The sequence below is a fragment of the Coregonus lavaretus genome (genome assembly GCF_964263955.1).
Source record: "Coregonus lavaretus genome assembly, contig: HAP1_SCAFFOLD_415, whole genome shotgun sequence".
NCBI lineage: Eukaryota > Metazoa > Chordata > Actinopteri > Salmoniformes > Salmonidae > Coregonus > Coregonus lavaretus.
This window is the reverse complement of record NW_028157781.1, coordinates 34193-59330: the sequence shown is the minus strand read 5'-3', so window position 1 is coordinate 59330 and position 25138 is coordinate 34193. Positions and strand designations below refer to the sequence as shown.

The 25138-nt window shown below is 48.9% G+C and overlaps 1 protein-coding gene across 1 annotated transcript in view; it reads right to left on the bottom strand.

Annotated features, from left to right (window-relative positions):
* Positions 1 to 22279, bottom strand: part of LOC311124937 (transmembrane protein 198-like) — a gene marked incomplete at both ends in the record, with an annotated part of 28820 nt that extends 6541 nt beyond the window's left edge. The window contains 4 exons of the mRNA XM_084199032.1: positions 8656 to 8801; positions 11173 to 11366; positions 16705 to 16940; positions 22099 to 22279. Coding sequence (XP_084055158.1) covers positions 8656 to 8801; positions 11173 to 11366; positions 16705 to 16940; positions 22099 to 22279 — 757 coding nt within the window. The remainder of the gene's footprint in view (positions 1 to 8655; positions 8802 to 11172; positions 11367 to 16704; positions 16941 to 22098) is intronic.
* Between the last annotated feature and the right edge of the window lie 2859 nt (positions 22280 to 25138).

The following is a 25138-nucleotide window of genomic DNA, read 5'->3' as shown; positions in this document are numbered from 1 at the left end:
TAATAATACTGTTCCCTTTTCATTATCAGCAGCAGGACTAATAATACTGTTCCTTGTTCATTATCAGCAGCAGGACTAATAATACTGTTCCCTGTTCATTATCAGCAGCAGGACTAATAATACTGTTCCTTGTTCATTATCAGCAGCAGGACTAATAATACTGTTCCCTTTTCATTATCAGCAGCAGGACTAATAATACTGTTCCTTGTTCATTATCAGCAGCAGGACTAATAATACTGTTCCCTGTTCATTATCAGCAGCAGGACTAATAATATTGTTCCCTGTTCATTAACAGCAGCAGGACTAATAATACTGTTCCCTGTTCATTAACAGCAGCAGGACTAATAATACTGTTCCCTGTTCATTTTCAGCAGCAGGACTAATAATACTGTTCCCTGTTCATTATCAGCAGCAGGACTAATAATACTGTTCCCTGTTCATTATCAGCAGCAGGACTAATAATACTGTTCCCTGTTCATTATCAGCAGCAGGACTAATAATACTGTTCCCTGTTCATTAACAACAGCAGGACTAATAATACTGTTCCCTGTTCATTATCAGGATTATTTGTGTCATTTCTAGACAGCACCTGGGCACAGCCAGAGAGGTAGAAGCACCATCTGGGCACAGCCAGAGAGGTAGAAGCACCACCTGGGCACAGCCAGAGAGGTAGAAGCACCATCTGGGCACAGCCAGCCAGAGAGGTAGAAGCACCACCTGGGCACAGCCAGAGAGGTAGAAGCACCATCTGGGCACAGCCAGCCAGAGAGGTAGAAGCACCACCTGGGCACAGCCAGCCAGAGAGGTAGAAGCACCACCTGGGCACAGCCGGAGAGGTAGAAGCACCATCTGGGCACAGCCAGCCAGAGAGGTAGAAGCACCATCTGGGCACAGCCAGCCAGAGAGGTAGAAGCACCACCTGGGCACAGCCAGCCAGAGAGGTAGAAGCACCATCTGGGCACAGCCAGCCAGAGAGGTAGAAGCACCATCTGGGCACAGCCAGCCAGAGAGGTAGAAGCACCACCTGGGCACAGCCAGAGAGGTAGAAGCACCATCTGGGCACAGCCAGCCAGAGAGGTAGAAGCACCATCTGGGCACAGCCAGCCAGAGAGGTAGAAGCACCATCTGGGCACAGCCAGAGAGGTAGAAGCACCATCTGGGCACAGCCAGCCAGAGAGGTAGAAGCACCACCTGGGCACAGCCAGAGAGGTAGAAGCACCGTCTGGGCACAGCCAGCCAGAGAGGTAGAAGCACCATCTGGGCACAGCCAGAGAGGTAGAAGCACCATCTGGGCACAGCCAGCCAGAGAGGTAGAAGCACCACCTGGGCACAGCCAGAGAGGTAGAAGCACCATCTGGGCACAGCCAGCCAGAGAGGTAGAAGCACCATCTGGGCACAGCCAGCCAGAGAGGTAGAAGCACCACCTGGGCACAGCCAGCCAGAGAGGTAGAAGCACCATCTGGGCACAGCCAGCCAGAGAGGTAGAAGCACCACCTGGGCACAGCCAGACAGAGAGGTAGAAGCACCACCTGGGCACAGCCAGCCAGAGAGGTAGAAGCACCACCTGGGCACAGCCAGACAGAGAGGTAGAAGCACCATCTGGGCACAGCCAGCCAGAGAGGTAGAAGCACCACCTGTCAGTATATCCACTTAATGGATGTCCCCTCTCGCCCTTCCTCGCCTCTCTCTCTGCCTCCCACCCCACTAACCCTCCTCTCTGCCCCCCCCACTAACCCTCCTCTCTGCCTCCCACCCCACTAACCCTCCTCTCTGCCTCCCACCCCACTAACCCTCCTCTCTGCCTCCCACCCCACTAACCCTCCTCTCTGCCTCCCCCCACTAACCCTCCTCTCTGCCTCCCACCCCACTAACCCTCCTCTCTGCCTCCCACCCCACTAACCCTCCTCTCTGCCTCCCACTCCACTAACCCTCCTCTCTGCCCCACCCCACTAACCCTCCTCTCTGCCTCCCACCCTACTAACCCTCCTCTCTGCCCCCCCCACTAACCCTCCTCTCTGCCTCCCACCCCACTAACCCTCCTCTCTGCCTCCCCCCACTAACCCTCCTCTCTGCCTCCCACCCCACTAACCCTCCTCTCTGCCTCCAACCCCACTAACCCTCCTCTCTGCCTCCCACCCCACTAACCCTCCTCTCTGCCCCCCCCACTAACCCTCCTCTCTGCCTCCCACCCCACTAACCCTCCTCTCTGCCTCCCACTCCACTAACCCTCCTCTCTGCCTCCCACCCCACTAACCCTCCTCTCTGCCCCCCCCACTAACCCTCCTCTGTGCCTCCCCCACTAACCCTCCTCTCTGCCTCCCACCCCACTAACCCTCCTCTCTGCCTCCCACCCCACTAACCCTCCTCTCTGCCTCTCACCCCACTAACCCTCCTCTCTGCCTCCCCCCCCACTAACCCTCCTCTCTGCCTCCCACCCCACTAACCCTCCTCTCTGCCTCCCACCCCACTAACCCTCCTCTCTGCCTCCCACCCCACTAACCCTCCTCTCTGCCTCCCCCCCCACTAACCCTCCTCTCTGCCCCCCCCCACTAACCCTCCTCTCTGCCCCCCCCACTAACCCTCCTCTCTGCCCCCCCCCACTAACCCTCCTCTCTGCCCACCCCACTAACCCTCCTCTCTGCCTCCCACCCCACTAACCCTCCTCTCTGCCCACCCCACTAACCCTCCTCTCTGCCCACCCCACTAACCCTCCTCTCTGCCTCCCCCCCCACTAACCCTCCTCTCTGCCCCCCCCCACTAACCCTCCTCTCTGCCTCCCACCCCACTAACCCTCCTCTCTGCCCCCCCCACTAACCCTCCTCTCTGCCTCCCCCCCACTAACCCTCCTCTCTGCCCCCCCCCACTAACCCTCCTCTCTGCCTCCCCCCCCACTAACCCTCCTCTCTGCCCCCCCCCACTAACCCTCCTCTCTGCCTCCCCCCCACTAACCCTCCTCTCTGCCCCCCCCCACTAACCCTCCTCTCTGCCTCCCACCCCACTAACCCTCCTCTCTGCCCACCCCACTAACCCTCCTCTCTGCCTCCCACCCCACTAACCCTCCTCTCTGCCCCACCCCACTAACCCTCCTCTCTGCCTCCCACCCCACTAACCCTCCTCTCTGCTCACCCCACTAACCCTCCTCTCTGCCCCACCCCACTAACCCTCCTCTCTGCCTCCCACCCCACTAACCCTCCTCCCTGCCCCCCCCACTAACCCTCCTCTCTGCCTCCCACCCCACTAACCCTCCTCTCTGCCTCCCACCCCACTAACCCTCCTCTCTGCCTCCCACCCCACTAACCCTCCTCTCTGCCTCCCCCCCACTAACCCTCCTCTCTGCCTCCCACCCCACTAACCCTCCTCTCTGCCCCCCCCCCCACTAACCCTCCTCTCTGCCTCCCCCCCACTAACCCTCCTCTCTGCCTCCCACCCCACTAACCCTCCTCTCTGCCTCCCCCCCAGTAACCCTCCTCTCTGCCTCCCCCCCACTAACCCTCCTCTCTGCCTCCCACCCCACTAACCCTCCTCTCTGCCTCCCCCCCACTAACCCTCCTCTCTGCCTCCCACCCCACTAACCCTCCTCTCTGCCTCCCCCCCACTAACCCTCCTCTCTGCCTCCCCCCCACTAACCCTCCTCTCTGCCTCCCACCCCACTAACCCTCCTCTCTGCCTCCCACCCCACTAACCCTCCTCTCTGCCCCCCCCCCACTAACCCTCCTCTCTGCCTCCCCCCCACTAACCCTCCTCTCTGCCTCCCACCCCACTAACCCTCCTCTCTGCCTCCCACCCCACTAACCCTCCTCTCTGCCTCCCACCCCACTAACCCTCCTCTCTGCCTCCCACCCCACTAACCCTCCTCTCTGCCTCCCCCACTAACCCTCCTCTCTGCCTCCCACTCCACTAACCCTCCTCTCTGCCTCCCCCCCACTAACCCTCCTCTCTGCCTCCCACCCCACTAACCCTCCTCTCTGCCCCCCCCCACTAACCCTCCTCTCTGCCTCTCGCCCTTCCTCGCCTCTCTCTCTGCCTCCCACCCCACTAACCCTCCTCTCTGCCTCCCCCCCCACTAACCCTCCTCTCTGCCTCCCCCCCACTAACCCTCCTCTCTGCCTCCCACCCCACTAACCCTCCTCTCTGCCCCCCCCACTAACCCTCCTCTCTGCCTCCCCCCCACTAACCCTCCTCTCTGCCTCCCACCCCACTAACCCTCCTCTCTGCCTCCCCCCCCACTAACCCTCCTCTCTGCCTCCCCCCCCACTAACCCTCCTCTCTGCCTCCCCCCCCACTAACCCTCCTCTCTGCCTCCCACCCCACTAACCCTCCTCTCTGCCCACCCCACTAACCCTCCTCTCTGCCTCCCACCCCACTAACCCTCCTCTCTGCCTCCCCCCCACTAACCCTCCTCTCTGCCTCCCACTCCACTAACCCTCCTCTCTGCCTCCCACCCCACTAACCCTCCTCTCTGCCTCCCACCCCACTAACCCTCCTCTCTGCCTCCCACCCCACTAACCCTCCTCTCTGCCTCCCCCCCACTAACCCTCCTCTCTGCCTCCCACCCCACTAACCCTCCTCTCTGCCTCCCACCCCACTAACCCTCCTCTCTGCCTCCCACCCCACTAACCCTCCTCTCTGCCTCCCCCCCAGTAACCCTCCTCTCTGCCTCCCCCCCACTAACCCTCCTCTCTGCCTCCCACCCCACTAACCCTCCTCTCTGCCTCCCACCCCACTAACCCTCCTCTCTGCCTCCCCCCCACTAACCCTCCTCTCTGCCTCCCACCCCACTAACCCTCCTCTCTGCCTCCCCCCCACTAACCCTCCTCTCTGCCTCCCCCCCACTAACCCTCCTCTCTGCCTCCCACCCCACTAACCCTCCTCTCTGCCTCCCACCCCACTAACCCTCCTCTCTGCCCCCCCCCACTAACCCTCCTCTCTGCCTCCCCCCCACTAACCCTCCTCTCTGCCTCCCACCCCACTAACCCTCCTCTCTGCCTCCCCCCCCACTAACCCTCCTCTCTGCCTCCCACCCCACTAACCCTCCTCTCTGCCTCCCACCCCACTAACCCTCCTCTCTGCCTCCCACCCCACTAACCCTCCTCTCTGCCCCCCCCCACTAACCCTCCTCTCTGCCTCTCGCCCTTCCTCGCCTCTCTCTCTGCCTCCCACCCCACTAACCCTCCTCTCTGCCTCCCCCCCCACTAACCCTCCTCTCTGCCTCCCCCCCACTAACCCTCCTCTCTGCCCACCCCACTAACCCTCCTCTCTGCCTCCCACCCCACTAACCCTCCTCTCTGCCCCCCCCCACTAACCCTCCTCTCTGCCTCCCCCCCACTAACCCTCCTCTCTGCCTCCCACCCCACTAACCCTCCTCTCTGCCTCCCACCCCACTAACCCTCCTCTCTGCCTCCCACCCCACTAACCCTCCTCTCTGCCTCCCCCCCACTAACCCTCCTCTCTGCCCCCCCCACTAACCCTCCTCTCTGCCTCTCGCCCTTCCTCGCCTCTCTCTCTGCCTCCCACTCCACTAACCCTCCTCTCTGCCTCCCCCCCACTAACCCTCCTCTCTGCCTCCCACCCCACTAACCCTCCTCTCTGCCCCCCCCCCACTAACCCTCCTCTCTGCCTCTCGCCCTTCCTCGCCTCTCTCTCTGCCTCCCACCCCACTAACCCTCCTCTCTGCCTCCCCCCCCACTAACCCTCCTCTCTGCCTCCCCCCCACTAACCCTCCTCTCTGCCTCCCACCCCACTAACCCTCCTCTCTGCCCCCCCCACTAACCCTCCTCTCTGCCTCTCGCCCTTCCTCGCCTCTCTCTCTGCCTCCCACCCCACTAACCCTCCTCTCTGCCTCCCCCCCACTAACCCTCCTCTCTGCCCCCCCCACTAACCCTCCTCTCTGCCTCTCGCCCTTCCTCGCCTCTCTCTCTGCCTCCCACCCCACTAACCCTCCTCTCTGCCTCCCACCCCACTAACCCTCCTCTCTGCCTCCCACCCCACTAACCCTCCTCTCTGCCTCCCACCCCACTAACCCTCCTCTCTGCCTCCCACCCCACTAACCCTCCTCTCTGCCTCCCCCCCACTAACCCTCCTCTCTGCCTCCCACCCCACTAACCCTCCTCTCTGCCTCCCACCCCACTAACCCTCCTCTCTGCCTCCCACCCCACTAACCCTCCTCTCTGCCTCCCCCCCACTAACCCTCCTCTCTGCCTCCCACCCCACTAACCCTCCTCTCTGCCTCCCACCCACCCACTCCCTGCCCCCCCCCTCACCCTCTCACCCCTCTTCCTTTCCCCTGACACCCTTCAAGCCCAGCAATCAAAAGCTTTTAACCCAGGGAGAGGGGGGAGCGGGGGGGACAGGAGGGGGTGGCACAATTACCACATTACCAGGCAGTTACTATGACAACCACAACACCACATCCAAAGCTTCTTCGCCTCCCTTGCTTTTGATCACAAGCCATCACATGTTCACAGATTTATCGCATTAGATGTGTGACTTCTTGTTAAAGCATATATATATATATATGTGTTTTTCTTTTTTTTTTTGGTCATTTAGCAGGCACTCTTATCCAGAGTGACTTACAGTTATTGAGTGCATACATTTTCATACTGGCCCCCCGTGGGAAACAAACCCACAACCCTGGCGTGGCAAGCGCAATGCTCTACCAACTGAGTTACAGGGAACTGGTAAAACATCTGATTCTGTGGTGGTGTACAGCCTACCTCCAACCTCTCACACAAACAGCACACTGTAGGCCAGTTAGACCCTGATTAAAGGGACATTTCAAAAAAAATGTTCTGTGCAGGCCAGTCAAGTTCTTCCACACCGATTTCAACAAACCATTTCTGTATGGAACACGCTTTGTGCACGGGGGCATTGTCATGCTGAAACAGGAAAGGGCCTTCCCCAAACTGTTGCCACAACGTTGGAAGCACAGAATCGCCTAGAATGTCATTATATGCTGTAGCGTTAAGATTTCCCTTCACTGGAACTAAGGGGCCTAGCACGAACCATGAAAAGCAGCCCCAGACCATTTTTCCTCCTCCACCAAACTTAACAGTTGACACTATGCATTGGGGCAGGTAGCGTTCTCCCGGCATCCGACAAACCCAGATTCGTCCGTCGGACTGCCAGATGGGGAAGCATGATTCATCACTCCAGAGAACGCGTTTCCACTGCTCCAGAGTCCAATAGCGGTGAGCTTTACACCACTCCAGCCGACTCTTGGCATTGCGCATGGTGATCTTAGGCTTGTGTGCGGCTGCTCGGCCATGGAAACCCATTTCATGAAGCTCCTGACGATAAGTTATTGTGCTGACATTGCTTCCAGGCGCAGTTTGGAACTCAGTAGTGAGTGTTGCAAACAAGGACAGACGATTTTTACGCGCTATGCACTTCAGGACTCGGCGGTCCCGTTCTGTGAGCTTGTGTGGCCTACCACTTCGCGGCTGAGCCGTTGTTGCTCCTAGACGTTTCCACTTCACAATAACAGCACTTACTGTTGACCGGGGCAGCTCTAACTGGGCAGAAATTTGACGAACTGACTTGTTGGAAAGGTGTCATCCTAAGACAGTGCCACGTTGAAAGTTACTGTGCTCTTCCGTAAGGCCATTGTACTGCCAATGTTTGTCTATGGAGATTGCATGGCTGTGTGCTCGATTGGCTAAAATAGCCGAATCCACTAATTTGAACGGGAGTCCACATACTTTTTTATATATATTGTATGTGAAAATGGGGCGTGTCTATGTTTTGTAGTAAAAAAGATAGAGGAAGATAAATGTTTCCAATGACATCATCAACCAATTAGTAGACAATTAGTAGACAATTAGCAGGCAATTAGAAGGCAATTAGCAGGCAATGCCTACTCATAATTGGTTAAAATCACACGATGAAACACTCATCTTCCTCTATCTTTTTTACTACCAAACCTAGAAAGGCTCCATTTTCACATATGTTGATGTTGAGGTGGTGCTGGAGACGACGAATATGAAGTAGAAAAATTGGGAAATTTCACTTTAAGCCTAGTCCTGGGCCCTTGGACTTCATCACTAGGACTTAATCACTAGGACTTAATCACTAGGACGTAATCACTAGGACTTAATCACTAGGACTTAATCCCTAGGACTTAATCACTACGTCTTAGTCTTGGACTTAATCACTAGGACTTAATCACTAGGACTTAATCACTAGGACGTAATCACTAGGACGTAATCACTAGGACTTAATCACTAGGACTTAATCACTAGGACGTAATCACTAGGACTTAATCACTAGGACTTAATCACTAGGACTTAATCACTACGTCTTAGTCTTGGACTTAATCACTAGGACTTAGTCACTAGGACTTAATCACTACGTCTTAGTCTTGGACTTAATCACTAGGACTAGACTTAAATCATGTTTTGGACTACGTATCACAATGACCACAGCAGCTGGCAAGACAGTCTGTTAGGGTTAGGGTTAAAGGTTAGGCTTCAGACTTACCCTCAGTGTGTGAGTATCCCTCCATTAGGGTTAGGGTTAAAGGTTAGGGTTCAGACTTACCCTCAGTGTGTGAGTATCCCTCCATTAGGGTTAGGGTTAAAGGTTAGGGTTCAGACTTACCCTCAGTGTGTGAGTATCCCTCCATTAGGGTTAGGGTTAAAGGTTAGGGTTCAGACTTACCCTCAGTGTGTGAGTATCCCTCGGCGGTGACCTTCCATTGGATGAGGACCCCCAGCAATGCCAGGACAGGCCACACCCCCATGATGACCCAGGTGAACCAGCAGACAGTACGGGGCGGAGCCACCTTGATCCTCTCGAATATGTATCTGTAAAATATAATATCATGTGTAATATATAATATGTACAGTATCTGTAATTTATAATATCATATGTTATATATAATGTGTATCTGTAATATATAATATGTATCTGTAATATATAATATTTATCTGTAATATATAATATAATATGTAATATATAATATATATCTGTAATATATAATATGTATCTGTAATATATAATATATATCTGTAATATATAATATGTATCTGTAATATATAATATCACATGTAATATATAATATCATATGTAATATATAATATCATATATTATACATAATATGTATCTGTAATATATAACATAATATGTAATATATAATATGTATCTATAATATACAGTGCATTCGGAAAGTATTCAGACCCCTTGACTTTTTCCACTTTTTGTTATGTTACAGCCTTATTCTAAAACAAATTAAATTTCCCCCCAACAATCTACACACGATACCCCATAATGACAAAGCGAAAACAGGTTTTTAGAAATGTTTGCAAATGTATTAAAAATAAAAAACAGAAATACCATATTTACATAAGTATTCAGACTCTTTGCTATGAGACTCGAAATTGAGTTCAGGTGCATCCTGTTTCCATTCAGACTCTTTGCTATGAGACTCGAAATTGAGTTCAGGTGCATCCTGTTTCCATTCAGACTCTTTGCTATGAGACTCGAAATTGAGCTCAGGTGCATCCTGTTTCCATTGATCATCCTTCAGATGTTTCTACAACTTGGAGTCCACCTGTGGTAAATTCTATTGATTGGACATGATTTTGAAAGGCACACACACCTGTCTATATAAGGTCCCCCAGTTGACAGTGCACGTCAGAGCAAAATCCAAGCCATTAGGTAGAAGGAATTGTCTGTAGAGCTCTGAGACAGGATTGTGTTGAGGCACAGCTCTGGGGAAGGGTACCAAAACATTTCTGCAGCATTCAAGGTCCCCAGGAACCCAGTGGCCTCCATCATTCCTAATTGGAAGAAGTTTGGAACCACCAAGACTCTTCCTAGAGCTGGCCGCCCGGCCAAACTGAGTAATCGGGGGAGAAGGGCCTTGGTCAGGGAGGTGAACAAGAACCCGATGGTCACTCTGACAGAGCTCCAGAGTTCCTCTGTGGAGATGGGAAAACCTTCCAGAAGGACAACCATCTCTGCAGCACTCCACCAATCAGGCCTTTATGGTAGACTGGCCAGATGGAAGCCATTCCTCAGTAAAAGGCACATGACAGCCTGCTTGGAGTTTGCCAAAAGGCACCTAAAGGACTCTCAGACCATGAGAAACAAGATTCTCTGGTCTGATGAAACCAAGATTGAATTACTTGGCCTGAATGCCAAGCGTCATGTCTGGAGGAAACCTGGCACCATCCCTACAGTGAAGCATGGTGGTGGCAGCATCATGCTGTGGGGATGATTTTCAGCGGCAGGGACTGAGAGACTAGTCAGGATCGAGGGAAAGATGAACGGAGCAAAGTACAGAGATCCTTGATGAAAACCTGCTCCAGAGCGCTCAGGACCTCAGACTGGGACGAAGGTTCACCTTCCAACAGGACAACGACCCTAAGCACACAGCCAAGACAAAGCAAGAGTGGCTTCAGGACAAGTCTCTGAATGTCCTTGAGTGGCCCAGCCAGAGCCCGGACTTGAACCTGATCTAACATCTCTGGAGAGACCTGAAAATAGCTGTGCAGCGACGATCCCCATTCAACCTGAAAGAGCTTGAGAGGATCTGCAGAGAAGAATGGGAAAAATCTCCCCAAATACAGGTGTGCCAAGCTTGTAAAGTCATACCCAAGAAAACTTGAGGCTGTAATCGCTGCCAAAGATGCTTCAACAAAGTACTGAGTAAAGGGTCTGAATACTTATGTAAATATGATATTTCCAAAAACAAAACAAAATGCATTATGGGGTATTGTGTGTAGATTGATGAGGGGAAAAAAACAATTTCATCAGTTTTATAATAAAGCTGTAACGTAGCAAAATTTGGAAAAAGTCAAGGGATCTGAATACTTTCCGAATGCACTGTATAATATCATCTGTAATATATAATATGTATCTGTAATATATAATATCATATGTAATATATATATATATATATATTCATATGTAATATATAATATCTTCTGAAATCTTGATTAGAGCACCAGCACACCACAGATGCTCCTATCCAAAGCCACTTACAGTAGTGTGTGTATACATTTGCATACATTTTCATATGGGTGGCCCCAAGAGCCTGCTTTGGAAGCACCACGCTCTGTCAACTGAACCACAGCGGAGAGGAGAGGAGAGGAGAGGAGAGGAGAGGAGAGGAGAGGAGAGGAGAGGAGAGGAGAGGAGAGGAGAGGAGAGGAGAGAGCAGTAATAACATACCTGACAAGGGCGAACAGTTCGATGAAGTAGTCCACAGTGACGGTGATGACAGCCGAGCCAAACACAGCGGTGGAGAGGGTGGTGAAGAAGCGCTGCCATTGGAGGGTGAGGACGGCGAACAGCATGCCTGACCCCAACAACACCCCCAGGGGCACCCAAACCGTCCGGGGGTGGTGGAACTCCTCCATTACCACCTGAATGGAGATATGTTAAGTTTAGTTTATTCAGATAGCCAATAGTACACCAGGACACATGTTCTCAGCTACTATCTAATCAACGTAACCTTGACATTATCCCACCCCTGGATAGCCACTATTGGCTTAAAATGACATTATCCCACCCCTGGATAGCCACTATTGGCTTAAAATGCCAAACCTATCACAATACATGCCAATTCATTTCCAGCAATATAGCCCTTGTCTATCACTCCGTCTGTAGCCAGTTTATGTATTTGTATTTATTAAGGATCCCCATTAGTTCCTGCCAAGGCAGCAGCTACTCTTCCTGGGGTTTATTATGGATCCCCATTAGTTCCTGCCAAGGCAGCAGCTACTCTTCCTGGGGTCCTGCAACATTAAGGCAGTTATTTACAATTAAAAAATATTACATGACATTATATTTCATAACACTTCACCCAATACATTAAGTGTGTTCCCTCAGGCCACTACTCCACTATCACATATTTACAATACAACATCCATGTCTACGTGTGTGTAGAGTGAGTATCTATATGTATGTGTGTATGTACCTGTGTGTGTGTGTCTCTTCACAGTCCCCGCTGTTCCACAAGGTGTATTTTTACCTGTTTTTTTAAAATCTGATTCTACTGCTTGCATCGTTACCTGATGTGGAATAGAGTTCCATGTAGTCATGGCTCTATGTAGTACTGTGCGCCTCCCATAGTCCGTTCTGGACTTGGGGACTGTGAAGAGACCTCTGGTGGCATGTCTTTTGGGGTATGCATGGGTGTCCGAGCAGTGTGCCAGTATTCTAGACAGACAGCTCGGTACATTCAGCTTGTCGACACCTCTCACAAAAACAAGCAGTGAATAAGTCAATCTCTCTTCCACTCTGATCCAGGAGAGACTGACATGCATGTCATCAATGTTAGCTCTCCGTGTACTTTTAAGGGCCAAACGTGCTGCCCTGTTCTGAGCCAACTGCAATTTTCCCAAGTCCCTCTTTGTGGCACCTGACCACACTACTGAACAGTAGTTCAGGTGTGACAAAACTAGGGCCTGTAGGACCTGCCTTGTTGATAGTGCTGTTAAGAAGGCAGAGCAGCACTTAATTATGGACAGACTTTTCCCCATCTTAGCTACTGTTGTATCAATATGCTTTGACCATGACAGTCTACAATCCAGGATTACGCCATGCAGTTTAGTCACCTCAACGTGCTCAATTTCCACATTATTCATTACGAGATGTAGTTGAGGTTTAGGGTTTAGTGAATGATTTGACCCAAATACAATGCTTTTAGTTTTGGAAATATTCAGGACTAACTTATTCCTTGCCACCCATTCCGAAACTAACTGCAAATCTTTGTTAAGTGTTGCAGTTATTTCAGTTGCTGTAGTAGCTGACGTGTATAGTGTTGAGTCATCCGCATACATAGACACACTGGCTTTACTCAAAGCCAGTGGCATGTCGTTAGTAAAGATGGAAAAAAGTAAGGGGCCTAGACAGCTGCCCTGGGGAATTCCTGATTCTACCTGGATTATGTTTGAGAGCCTTCCATTAAAGAACACCCTCTGTGTTCTGTTAGACAGGTAACTCTTTATCCACATTATAGCAGGGGGTGTAAAGCCATAACACATACATTTTTCCAGCAGCAGACTATGATTGATAATGTCAAAAGCCGCACTGAAGTCTAACAAAACAGCCCCCACCATATTTTTATCATCAATTTCTCTCAGCCAATCATCAGTCATTTGTGTAAGTGCTGTGCTTGTTGAATGTCCTTTTCTATAAGCATGCTGAAAGTGTGTTGTCAATTTGTTTACAGTAAAATAGCATTGTATCTGGTCAAACACAGTTTTTTCCAATAGTTTAGGTTGGTAACAGGCTGATTGGTCAGCTATTTGAGCCAGTAAAGGGGGCTTTACTATTCTTAGGTAGCAAAATGACTTTTGCTTCCCTCCAAGCCTGGGGGCACACACATTCTAGTAGGCTTAAAATGAAAATATGGCAAATAGGAGTGGCAATATTGTCCGCTATTATCCTCAGCAATTTTCCATCCAAGTTGTCAGACCCCGGTGGCTTGTCATTGTTAATAGACAACAATCATTTGTTCAACTCTTCCACACTCACTTTACGGAATTCAAAATTATAATTTGGTCAGATATACTTGGATGTGTAGTGTCAGCAATTGTTGCTGGCATGTCATGCCTAAGTTAGCTAATCTTGCCAATGAAAAAATTATGAAAGTAGTTGGCAATATCAGTTGGTTTTGTGATGAATGAGCCATCTGATTCAATGAATGATGGAGCTGAGTTTGCCTTTTTGCCCAAAATCTCATTTAATGTGCTCTAAAGCTTTTTAATATCATTCTTTATGTCATTTATTCTTGTTTCATAGTGTTGTTTCTTCTTCTTTTTATTCAGTTTAGTCACATGATTTCTCAATTTGCAATACGTTTGCCAATCGGTTGTGCAGCCAGACTTATTTGCCATTCCTTTTGCCTCATCCCTCTCAAGCATACAATTTTTCAATTCCTCATCAATCCACAGGGATTTAACCGTTTTTACAGTCATGTCCTTAATGGGTGCATGCTTATTAGTAACTGGAATAAGCAATTTCATAAATGTGTCAAGTGCAGCGTCTGGTTGCTCTTCATTACACACCACGGACCAACACATATTCTTTACATCAACAACATAGGAATCACTACAACACTTATTGTATGACCTCTTATACACTATATTAGGCCCAGCCTTTGGAACTTTGGTTTTCCTAGATATGGCTACTATATTGTGATCACAACATCCAATGGATTTGGATACTGCTTTCAAACAAATCTCTGCAGCATTATTAAAGATATGATCAATACATGTTGATGACTTCATTCCTGTACTGTTTGTAACCACCCTGGTAGGTTAACTGATAACCTGAACCAGGTTGCAGGCACTGGTTACAGTTTGAAGCTTTCTCTTGAGTGGGCAGCCTGATGACAGCCAGTCAATATTTAAATCACCCAGAAAGTATACCTCTCTATTCATATCACATACATTATCAAGCATTTCACACATGTTATCCAGATACTAACTGTTAACACTTGGTGGTCTATAGCAGCTTCCCACCAGAATGGGCTTTAGGTGAGGCAGGTGAACCTGTAGCCATATTACTTCAACAGTATTTAACATGAGATCCTCTCTAATCTTCACAGGAATGTGGTTCTGTATATAAACAGCAAAACCTCCACCATTGGCATTTCTATCTTTTCTGTAAATGTTATAACCTTGTATTGCTACCACATCAAAGGTATTATCTATGTGAGTTTCAGAGAGTCAGAATATGAATGTCATCTGTTACTAGCAAATTATTAATTTCATGAACCTTGTTTGTTAAGGTACATAGGTTAACGTGGGCTATTTTGAGCACTTTTCTTCTGGGATGCTTACTTGTTTTTATTGCTTTACTTGGGAAGCTTAGCAGCAGTAGATGTGCTCATGTTCTTTATGTTAGTGCAGGGTGAGCTGCACACAGTGGACTTCCTCCTCGGGCACACCGGCTCAGTGCTAACAGTATAAATCTGGTTCTTAGGCACATGATTACTGCACACAATAGCTGTAGGATCAGCAGAGGCATTCAGGGCAGTTAGAGGGACATTCATTAGGTTACTTATATTGTGTCTACCGACGACCCCTGAAGCATTTTGACAACTCTGATAACCATCTCGTGGGTTGACAGAAATACTTTCCCCAAAACCTTCTCAATTAAAGGTTAACTGCAAAGTAGGGTTACCTGGCAGAAGTATATCATGAGTAAGTATATCATTTGTATCTACGATTTGTTATTTGCTAACTTAACCATGAAATGAGCAGCAACAGTACAGAACCATAGACCAGCACAGTAGACTGCACATTACTCACTCGCCAGATGCGCAACTAAAAGGGACTTACATTCAAAAATAAATGTGTTTGTTTTCTTCCAGACCTAAACAAATTGGTCTTCTGGTGTGATTTCATCATTGACATGGAGCCTAGCAGTAGGCAGAGGAGCAGTGCCACCAACACACACACACACACACACACACAACCCCCCCCCCCCACACACACACACACAATCCCCCCCCCCACCCCCCCCCCCCCCCCCACACACACACAACCCCCAGCTTGAAGCCTGCTTGACAGAGACGCTAAGCTGCTAGCCATCAAGCTAACGAAGTTGGTACCAGATGAGTTTTCCAATGGAGTCTGGAGAACTAAATGAACGGTTCCAGCGCTGTAGGAGCTGTATCTATTACGCTTTGTTTCGGGACAAACCGGATCACTCGGAGTTCCAATGCGCCAATTGTTTCTTGCCGAGGATTATAGGCTTGAGGTGGCTTCCTTGATCACGCAGGTCGCCAGCCTACGTAAGAAACTGTGGAAAACGCAGAGTGAAATGTTTAGATTTTCTACGCCGGTGGCTGGACGGCGTTCACGCTTGTTGGATGCATCTCCGCCTCGTCCTTCTCGCCAGTCGTGATTTTGGGCAGCTCCCATGGTAAGAAATGTGACCGTTCCTGGTGCAAAAACAATGTCCTATCCCGGAGCTCGAGTAAATTACATTACTAAGCTGCAACCGAATGTACTACGTCAGGACATGGAAATGGATTCCACCGTAGTCCATGTGGGTTTTAATGACATTATGAAGGGCAGCTCTGAACAGTTTTAACTCGATTTTAAAAGAGCTGATTGACTTTCTGCTAGACACTAACAAATAACCCATCATATCTGTCCCTGTGCCCTCTCTGAATCGTGGAATTGAACGCTTTAGCAGGATTCTTGCTCTTCACAATTGGCTACGTGATTATTGCAGCTCAATGGGTGTAACTTTTGTTGACAATTTCGATACCTTTTGGAAACAAAACACGTTTTATAAGAAGGATGGGATCCACCCAAATCATTTGGGTTCCTGGATCCTTTCACAGCATTATAAGGCTGCATTGAGACAATGACTTAGCAATGACCCAAGCCCAGCTCAGCTAATCCCTACCACTGTGACGCAGAGTTGTCAAAATGCTTCAGCAAATGTACATTACATCAGGGGCGTCGGTAGACACAATATAAGTAACCTAATGTATGGTGCTATTAAACATTTTGTATTGTAGATAGGTAGTGGTGTAATAATGTCATATGATGTACTGTTTTATATTTTGTTTTATATGTAATTTAAGTGCTTTAATATGTTTGGACCACAGAAAGAGTAGCTGCTGCCTTGGCATTATTAGGGATCCCTAATAAATACACCCCCCCCCCCCACACCCCACACACACACACACAAACACACACACACACACACAGATAAAGACTGAATTCTCTTATTTACCAGTGAGGCGATGCCCAGCAGTAGTCCCAGCAGCAGCCCCACCATGTATAGTCCCACCGAGCGTACCAGCATGGTGACCAGGCCACAGAGGGTACCGATACCCAGGCCGATGCCCACCGAGGCCTCCACACTCAGCTGGGTGTCCAAGACACGCTCCTTATAACACAGCAGGAAGATGACGACGGAGCCAAACATCAAGCCTGTTAGGAACATCACCGCCTTGAAGCAACGGTAGCCTGAGGGGAGGAGAGGAGAGAGACAGGTTAAAGCCGGAGGAGAGGAGAGGAGAGAGAGAGACAGGTTAAAGCCTGATGAGAGGAGAGGAGAGAGAGAGACAGGTTAAAGCCTGAGGGGAGGAGAGGAGAGAGACAGGTTAAAGCCTGAGGAGAGGGGAGGAGAGGAGAGAGACAGGTTAAAGCCTGAGGAGAGGAGAGGAGAGAGAGAGACAGGTTAAAGCCTGAGGGGAGGAGAGGAGAGAGACAGGTTAAAGCCTGAGGGGTGAGAGGAGAGAGAGACAGGTTAAAGCCTGAGAGAAGGAGAGAGAGAGAGACAGGTTAAAGCCTGAGAGAAGGAGAGAGAGAGAGACAGGTTAAAGCCTGAGAGAAGGAGAGAGAGAGAGACAGGTTAAAGCCTGAGGAGAGGAGAGAGAGAGACAGGTTAAAGCCTGAGGGGGGGAGAGAGAGAGACAGGTTAAAGCCTGAGGGGGGGAGAGAGAGAGACAGGTTAAAGCCTGAGGAGAGGAGAGGAGAGAGAGAGACAGGTTAAAGCCTGAGGGGTGGAGAGGAGAGAGACAGGTTAAAGCCTGAGGGGAGGAGAGGAGAGAGAGACAGGTTAAAGCCTGAGAGGAGGAGAGAGAGAGACAGGTTAAAGCCTGAGGGGAGGAGAGGAGAGAGAGAGACAGGTTAAAGCCTGAGGAGAGGAGAGAGACAGGTTAAAGCCTGAGAGAAGGAGAGAGAGAGACAGGTTAAAGCCTGAGGGGAGGAGAGAGAGAGACAGGTTAAAGCCTGAGGGGAGGAAAGAGAGAGACAGGTTAAAGCCTGAGGGGAGGAGAGAGACAGGTTAAAGCCTGAGAGGAGGAGAGAGAGAGACAGGTTAAAGCCTGAGGGGAGGAGAGAGACAGGTTAAAGCCTGAGAGGAGGAGAGGAGAGAGAGGTTAAAGCCTGAGGAGAGGAGAGAGAGACAGGTTAAAGCCTGAGAGAAGGAGAGAGAGAGAGACAGGTTAAAGCCTGAGGGGAGGAGAGAGAGAGACAGGTTAAAGCCTGAGGGGAGGAGAGAGACAGACAGGTTAAAGCCTGAGGGGAGGAGAGAGACAGGTTAAAGCCTGAGAGGAGGAGAGGAGAGAGAGGTTAAAGCCTGAGGAGAGGAGAGAGAGACAGGTTAAAGCCTGAGAGAAGGAGAGAGAGAGTGACAGGTTAAAGCCTGAGGGGAGGAGAGAGAGAGACAGGTTAAAGCCTGAGGGGAGGAGAGAGAGAGACAGGTTAAAGCCTGAGGGGAGGAGAGAGACAGGTTAAAGCCTGAGGGGTGGAGAGGAGAGAGACAGGTTAAAGCCTGAGGGGATGAGAGGAGAGAGAGACAGGTTAAAGCCTGAGAGGAGGAGAGAGAGAGACAGGTTAAAGCCTGAGGAGAGGAGAGAGAGACAGGTTAAAGCCTGAGAGAAGGAGAGAGAGAGACAGGTTAAAGCCTGAGAGGAGGAGAGGAGAGAGACAGGTTAAAGCCTGAGAGAAGGAGAGAGAGAGACAGGTTAAAGCCTGAGGGGAGGAGAGAGACAGGTTAAAGCCTGAGAGGAGGAGAGGAGAGAGAGGTTAAAGCCTGAGGAGAGGAGAGAGAGACAGGTTAAAGCCTGAGAGAAGGAGAGAGAGAGACAGGTTAAAGCCTGAGGGGAGGAGAGAGAGAGACAGGTTAAAGCCTGAGGGGAGGAGAGAGACAGACAGGTTAAAGCCTGAGGGGAGGAGAGAGACAGGTTAAAGCCTGAGAGGAGGAGAGGAGAGAGACAGGTTAAAGCCTGAGAGAAGGAGAGAGAGAGACAGGTTAAAGCCTGAGGGGAGGAGAGAGACAGGTTAAAGCCTGAGAGGAGGAGAGGAGAGAGAGAGGTTAAAGCCTGAGAGAAGGAGAGGAGAGAGAGAGAGACAGGTTAAAGCCTGAGAGAAGGAGAAGAGAGAGACAGGTTAAAGCCTGAGAGGAGGAGAGGAGAGAGAGAGAGACAGGTTAAAGCCTGAGAGAAGGAGAGGAGAGAGAGAGAGACAGGTTAAAGCCTGAGAGAAGGAGAGGAGAGAGACAGGTTAAAGCCTGAGGAGAGGAGAGAGAGACAGGTTAAAGCCTGAGGGGAGGAGAGAGAGACAGGTTAAAGCCTGAGGGGAGGAGAGAGATAGGTTGAAGCCTGAGGGGAGGAGAGAGAGACAGGTTAAAGCCTGAGGGGAGGAGAGAGACAGGTTGAAGCCTGAGGGGAGGAGAGAGAGACAGGTTAAAGCCTGAGGGGAGGAGAGAGACAGGTTAAAGCCTGAGGAGAGGAGAGAGACAGATAAGAGCCTGGAGGATAGACAGACAGAGATGAGACAGGTTAGAGTCTGAAGGACAGACAGACAGGTTAGAGCCTGATGGAGAGACAGACAGACAGGTAAGAGCCTGAAGGACAGACAGGAGACAGAAAGACTGGTTAGAGCCTGAAGGATAGACAGGAGAAAGACAGACAGGTTAGAGCCTGCAATACAGACAGACAGGAGACAGGTTAGAGCCGGAAGGACAGACAGGAGAAAGACAGACAGGTTAGAGCCTGAAAGTCAGACAGGCAGGAGACAGGTTATACCCGAAGGACAGACAGGAGACAGCTTAGAGCCTGAAGGACAGACAGACAGGCAGGAGACAGACAGGTTAGAGTCTGCAGGACAGACCGACAGGAGACAGGTTAGAAGGACAGACAGACAGGTTAGAGCCTGAAGGACAGACAGGAGAAAGACAGACAGGTATGAGCCTGCAGGGCAGACAGACAGCATGAAGATGATAACCAAACATCAGGCCTGTCAGGAACATCACCGGTAACCTGAGAGGAGCGAGAGAGAGACAGGTTAGGGCTGGGATGGCAACTCGTGGCCCGCATGCCTTCTGAAGGACCTCGGATCAACTTCCACCACATATTTTAGGAACTCAGTCGGGATCTCAACCAATGATTAATATATACACTAGATGACTGGCAGGTGGTGCTGTTTTGGAGCCACCGCCTCCATCTTGGCACTCCCCCACCGTTGTAAAAAAAGATTTTGGAAGCTATAAAAATGCAGATACTAATGGCTACATGTGTTTTTAACATGTTTATTCTATTACAGACACATTAATGTATACTTTTAAATGACATTATGTGAGCTAAACTTAAAAAATAATATATATACAGTACCAGTCAAAAGTTTGGATACACCTACTCATTCAAGGTTTTTTCTTTATTTTTACTATTTTCTACATTGTAGAATAATAGTGAAGACATCAGAACTATGAAATAACACATGTTGAATCATGTAGTAACCAAAAAAGTGTAAATAATAATGTATATTTGAGATTCTTCAAAGTAGCCACCCTTTGCCTTGATAACAGCTTGCACACTCTTGGCATTCTCTCAACCAGCTTCATGAGGAATGCTTTTCCGACAGTCTTGAAGGAGTTCCCACATATGCTGAGCACTTGTTGACTGCTTTTCCTTCACTCTGCGGTCCAACTCATCCCAAACCATCTCAATTGGGTTGAGGACGGGTGATTGTGGAGGCCAGTTCATTTGATGCAGCACTCCATCACTCTCCTTCTTGGTCAAATAGCCCTTACACAGCCTGGAGGTGTGCTTTGGGTCATTGTCCTGTTAAAAAACAAATGATAGTCCCACTAAGCGCAAACCAGATGGGATGGTGTATCGCTGCAGAATGCTGTGGTAGCCATGCTGGTTAAATGTGCCATGAATTCTAAATAAATCACTGACAGTGTCACCAGCAAAGCACCCCCACACCATAACACCTCCTCCTCCATGCTTCACGGTTGGAATCACACATGCGGAGATCATCCGTTCACCTATTCTGCGTCTCACAAAGACGGCGGTTGGAACCAAAAATCTCCAATTTGGACTCCAGACTAAAGGACAGATTTCCACCGGTCTAATGTCCATTGCTCGTGTTTCTTGGTCCAAGCAGGTCTCTTCTTATTATTGGTGTCCTTTAGTAGTGGTTTCTTTGCAGCAATTCAACCATGAAAGCCTGATTCACGCAGTCTCCTCTGAACAGTTGATGTTGAAATGTGTCTGTTACTTGAACTATGTGAAGCATTTATTTGGGCTGCAATCTAAGGTTCAGTTAACTCTAATGAACTTATCCTCTGCAGCAGAGGTAACGCTGGGTCTTCCTTTCCTGTGGCGGTGAGAGCAAGTTTCATCATAGCGCTTGATGGTTTTTGCGACTGCACTTGAAGAAACTTTCAAAGTTCCTGAAATGTTTAGGTTTGACTGACCTTCATGTCTTAAAGTAATGATGGACTGTCGTTTCTCTTTGCTCATTTGAGCTGAGGCCCTATGACAACTATCTGTCTGAAATCCTGCAAGACTACAGCTGAGGCCCTATGAAACAACGTCCTCTTCATCTCCTCTGAGTAAACCAGGTTATTTATCTTGTGCATTAAGTGAAGGAGGATAAAATCATTGTATTTTTCTTGCTCTAACAAAGAGGACTAACAAACTCTAACATATAGTATTTTCCCCTTCTCTTGGTTTGTCTCGATCATGGAACAGATTGGGAAGTGACAACCATGGTGAGATGACAGCTGTTATGTTAGTTATAAACCAACAGCAATTAACTGAGATTGCTCGCTCAGATTTGAAACGATGTGACAGTGTTTTATCCACATTAAAACTTATGCAGTTATGGTTATTCATGTAAATAAGAATGGACAAGGTCAACATGTTGTTGTGGATTGGTTGGTTGCTGCTGATGATGAGTTAAGATGAACTCAATGTAATTCTGATGGAAAATGGACAATACACATTACATTCTACATTACATATCTCTATGGTCTTACCAAAGAAGCAGGTTGTGTTAACTTCCCACTGGGCACAGACGTCAGTTCAACGTACAGTTTTGATTTATATTTGGTTGAGTTGTCAACTAACCTGAATTCAACGTGAAATCAACAAAAAATGTCACCATGTCATTGGATATAGGTTCAAAAGTGAGGTGGAAAAAAAATACAAAATTCCCTTATGTTGATGAGTTTTTTCAAATCCAAACAGTTTTCTATGTTGATTCAACGTCATCACATATCATGTTTTTTTTTTTTTTGTAGAAATGACGTGGAAACAATGTTGATTCAACCGGTTTTTGCCCAGTGCGATAGCTCTGTTGTAAATCTATAACAGGATTATCATCTTACCAAAGAAACAGTATATGATGCCGAAGAGGCAGCACATGGAGCAGACCACAGAGGGAACGATCTCGTAGCGACGCTCTATGGCCTCGTCACAGCTGACGACCCTCTCAGGGCTCCCCGGGTCATGTGGTGGAGGGGCCAGTTTGAAGGCCAGCAGCTGAGGCCAGGATGTAGATGATGTCATGGTGACTAGGGTATTAAGGGAGGGAGGATCAGGGGTTAGGGGTTAAATAGGTGGGCCGGGACAGGGAGGATCAGGGAGTGATGTTACCCATCCAAAACGATCCACCTGAGAGAAAGAGAGAGAGCGAGTCTGAGTTTGAACACAACTATACAAATCCTTTAGATACAGATAAAACTAATAACACAAAATAATCTTATTTCAGTTGTTTCTGAGAGAAAAGAGAGAGAGAGAGAGAGAGAGAGAGAGAGAGAGAGAGAGAGAGAGAGAGAGAGAGAGAGAGAGAGAGAGAGAGAGAAAGAGAGAGAAAGAGCGAGAGAGAGAGACATAGCATTATTGATTGGATGTTTATGCATTAGTGAGGGCTGAGCGAGGCAGCATACGTTTCATCCTCCTCCCATACTCTCTGAGAAGCCATACATTCACAACACATCAGGCCCATAATGCACTGCATGTACTGTAAGTACAAACCATTTACTCCTCCTAACTACTCATTTCCATTCTCTACACACAATTAATATCTCTATATCTACCAGCGTGTCCTGGGTGTGCCCCAAATGGCACCATATTCCCTATCTAGTGCACTACCTTTGACCAGAGCCCTGTTAAAAAATAGTGCACTACATAGGGGATAGGGTGACATTTGGGACAAAGCGCTTGTCCATTTTCTCCTCTCTGATTCAAACCTGCAGGTCAGTGCACCTGCCATGTAGGACCATGTGACTCACCACTCAGCCTGTCATAGACATCTACAGACAGCTGTTATGATGATGATCCCCCCCAGGCACCTCCTCCTCCCCTCCACCTGCCATGTAGGACCCTGTGTGATACCACTCACCACTCAGCCTGTCACAGACATCTACAGACAGCTGTTATGATGATGATCCCCCCCAGGCACCTCCTCCTCCCCTCCTCCTCCATCTCCATCTCCCCTCCATCTCCTCCTCCCCTCCACCTCCCCTCCATCTCCTCCTCCCCTCCACCTCCTCCTCCCCTCCTCCTCCATCTCCCCTCCATCTCCTCCTCCATCTCCTCCTCCCCTCCACCTCCTCCTCCCCTCCACCTCCTCCCCTCCTCCACCTCCTCCCCTCCACCTCCACCTCCATCTCCATCTCCCCTCCATCTCCTCCTCCCCTCCACCTCCTCCTCCCCTCCTCCTCCATCTCTATCTCCCCTCCATCTCCTCCTCCATCTCCATCTCCTCCTCCCCTCCACCTCCTCCTCCCCTCCACCTCCATCTCCTCCTCCCCTCCACCTCCGCCTCCTCCCCTCCTCCTCCATCTCCCCTCCATCTCCTCCTCCACTCCACCTCCTCCTCCCCTCCACCTCCCCTCCACCTCCACTCCATCATCTCCTCCATCTCCTCCTCCTCCTCCCCTCCATCATCTCCTCCTCTCCCCTCCACCTCCTCCTCCCCTCCATATCCTCCTCCCCTCCATCTCCCCTCCATCTCCTCCTCCTCCTCCTCCTCCTCCCCTCCATCCCTTCCTTCCTACCTTCCTTACTTCCTTCCTTCCTTTGCCTCTTCCTTCCTCCACTTCTCATAGCCCGTTAGACAAACGGAGCTGGCTGAACATGGCCATGCCTGGCTGCACAGAGAGGTCAAAGCCATGTTGCTCTTATCACCACCTGGCCTGCTGTAAGCTGCAGTCTCACAGAAACATCACCACCTTGCCTGGCCTGGTTCTCTTTTAAAGTTGTGAATACGTAAACTTATTTTGTCTTTTTGACACTAAATTGCGTTATGTACTCTGAACTATGACAATTGAAGTTACTTGAACATTAATCTTTGTTGTAGTGAACATAAAAATGTAGGGCCTCTTCTACTTAAATTATTAACATTCATTGTTGTTTTTTTCAAGTGTAAGTAGTAAGTAGTTCTGATTAGTAATGTTCAGTGGTCGTGTCTTAATGTTTAACATTGTTTTTGACGATTTGTCATTTGAACCCACTTTAGCAGGCGTTGTTGAGCAGTAACATGGAGGTAGAGCTGTAATCAGTCATGGTTGAGGACATTGCTCATTCCTCTAACAGTAACTAGCGGTAAAGCTGTCCTCCTTACAAGACTGATTAAGCAGGTAGCTTAGTGGTTAAGAGCGTTGTGCCACTAACCGAAAGGTCGCTGGTTCTAATCCCCGAGCCGACCAGGTGAAAAATCAGTTGATGTGCCCTTGAGCAAGGCACTTAACCCTAATTGCTCCTGTAAGTCGCTCTGGATAAGAGTGTCTGCTAAACGACAAAAAAAAATATATATATTTTTTTAAATAATGCATTAGCCTCATTAAGAGTGGTGAACATGACCTTGTTGACGGTGGGAATGGCTTGTCACATTATTGAATGTCAACTTGCTTGACGGTTTTAATATCCGTTCATCACGATCAATTACACCTCATAGCACAACAAACTGCTTAACACTATTTTAGAACTATACTTTTCTTTCTTCAAACATCCATACAACATTGTGTATAAGTATCATAAAGAAACAAAAAAAATGTTACCCACAATCCTCTAAAAACAGAGGCACATGGTCCATTTAAAGACATGCTCCGGAACTTTGTCAACTAATAAGTATTTTTTCAACCTCCCGTTTTGGGCTGGATGTGTCATTGTGTAGTTCATACATGCATTATCTCTGACCAGAATTACTGTCTTACCTCAATTAGCCACGAAATCCCTAGTTTGAAAGCAACTGTTTTGTTAGACTTACATTTCAAAAACTAAACGCATTGCATTTGGGACAAATCATTCACTAAACCCTAAGCCTCAACTAAATCTTGTAATAAATAATTTGGAAATTGACCCTTGTTGAGGTGACTAAACTGTTTGGAGTAACCCTGGATTGTAAACTGTCATGGTCAAAAC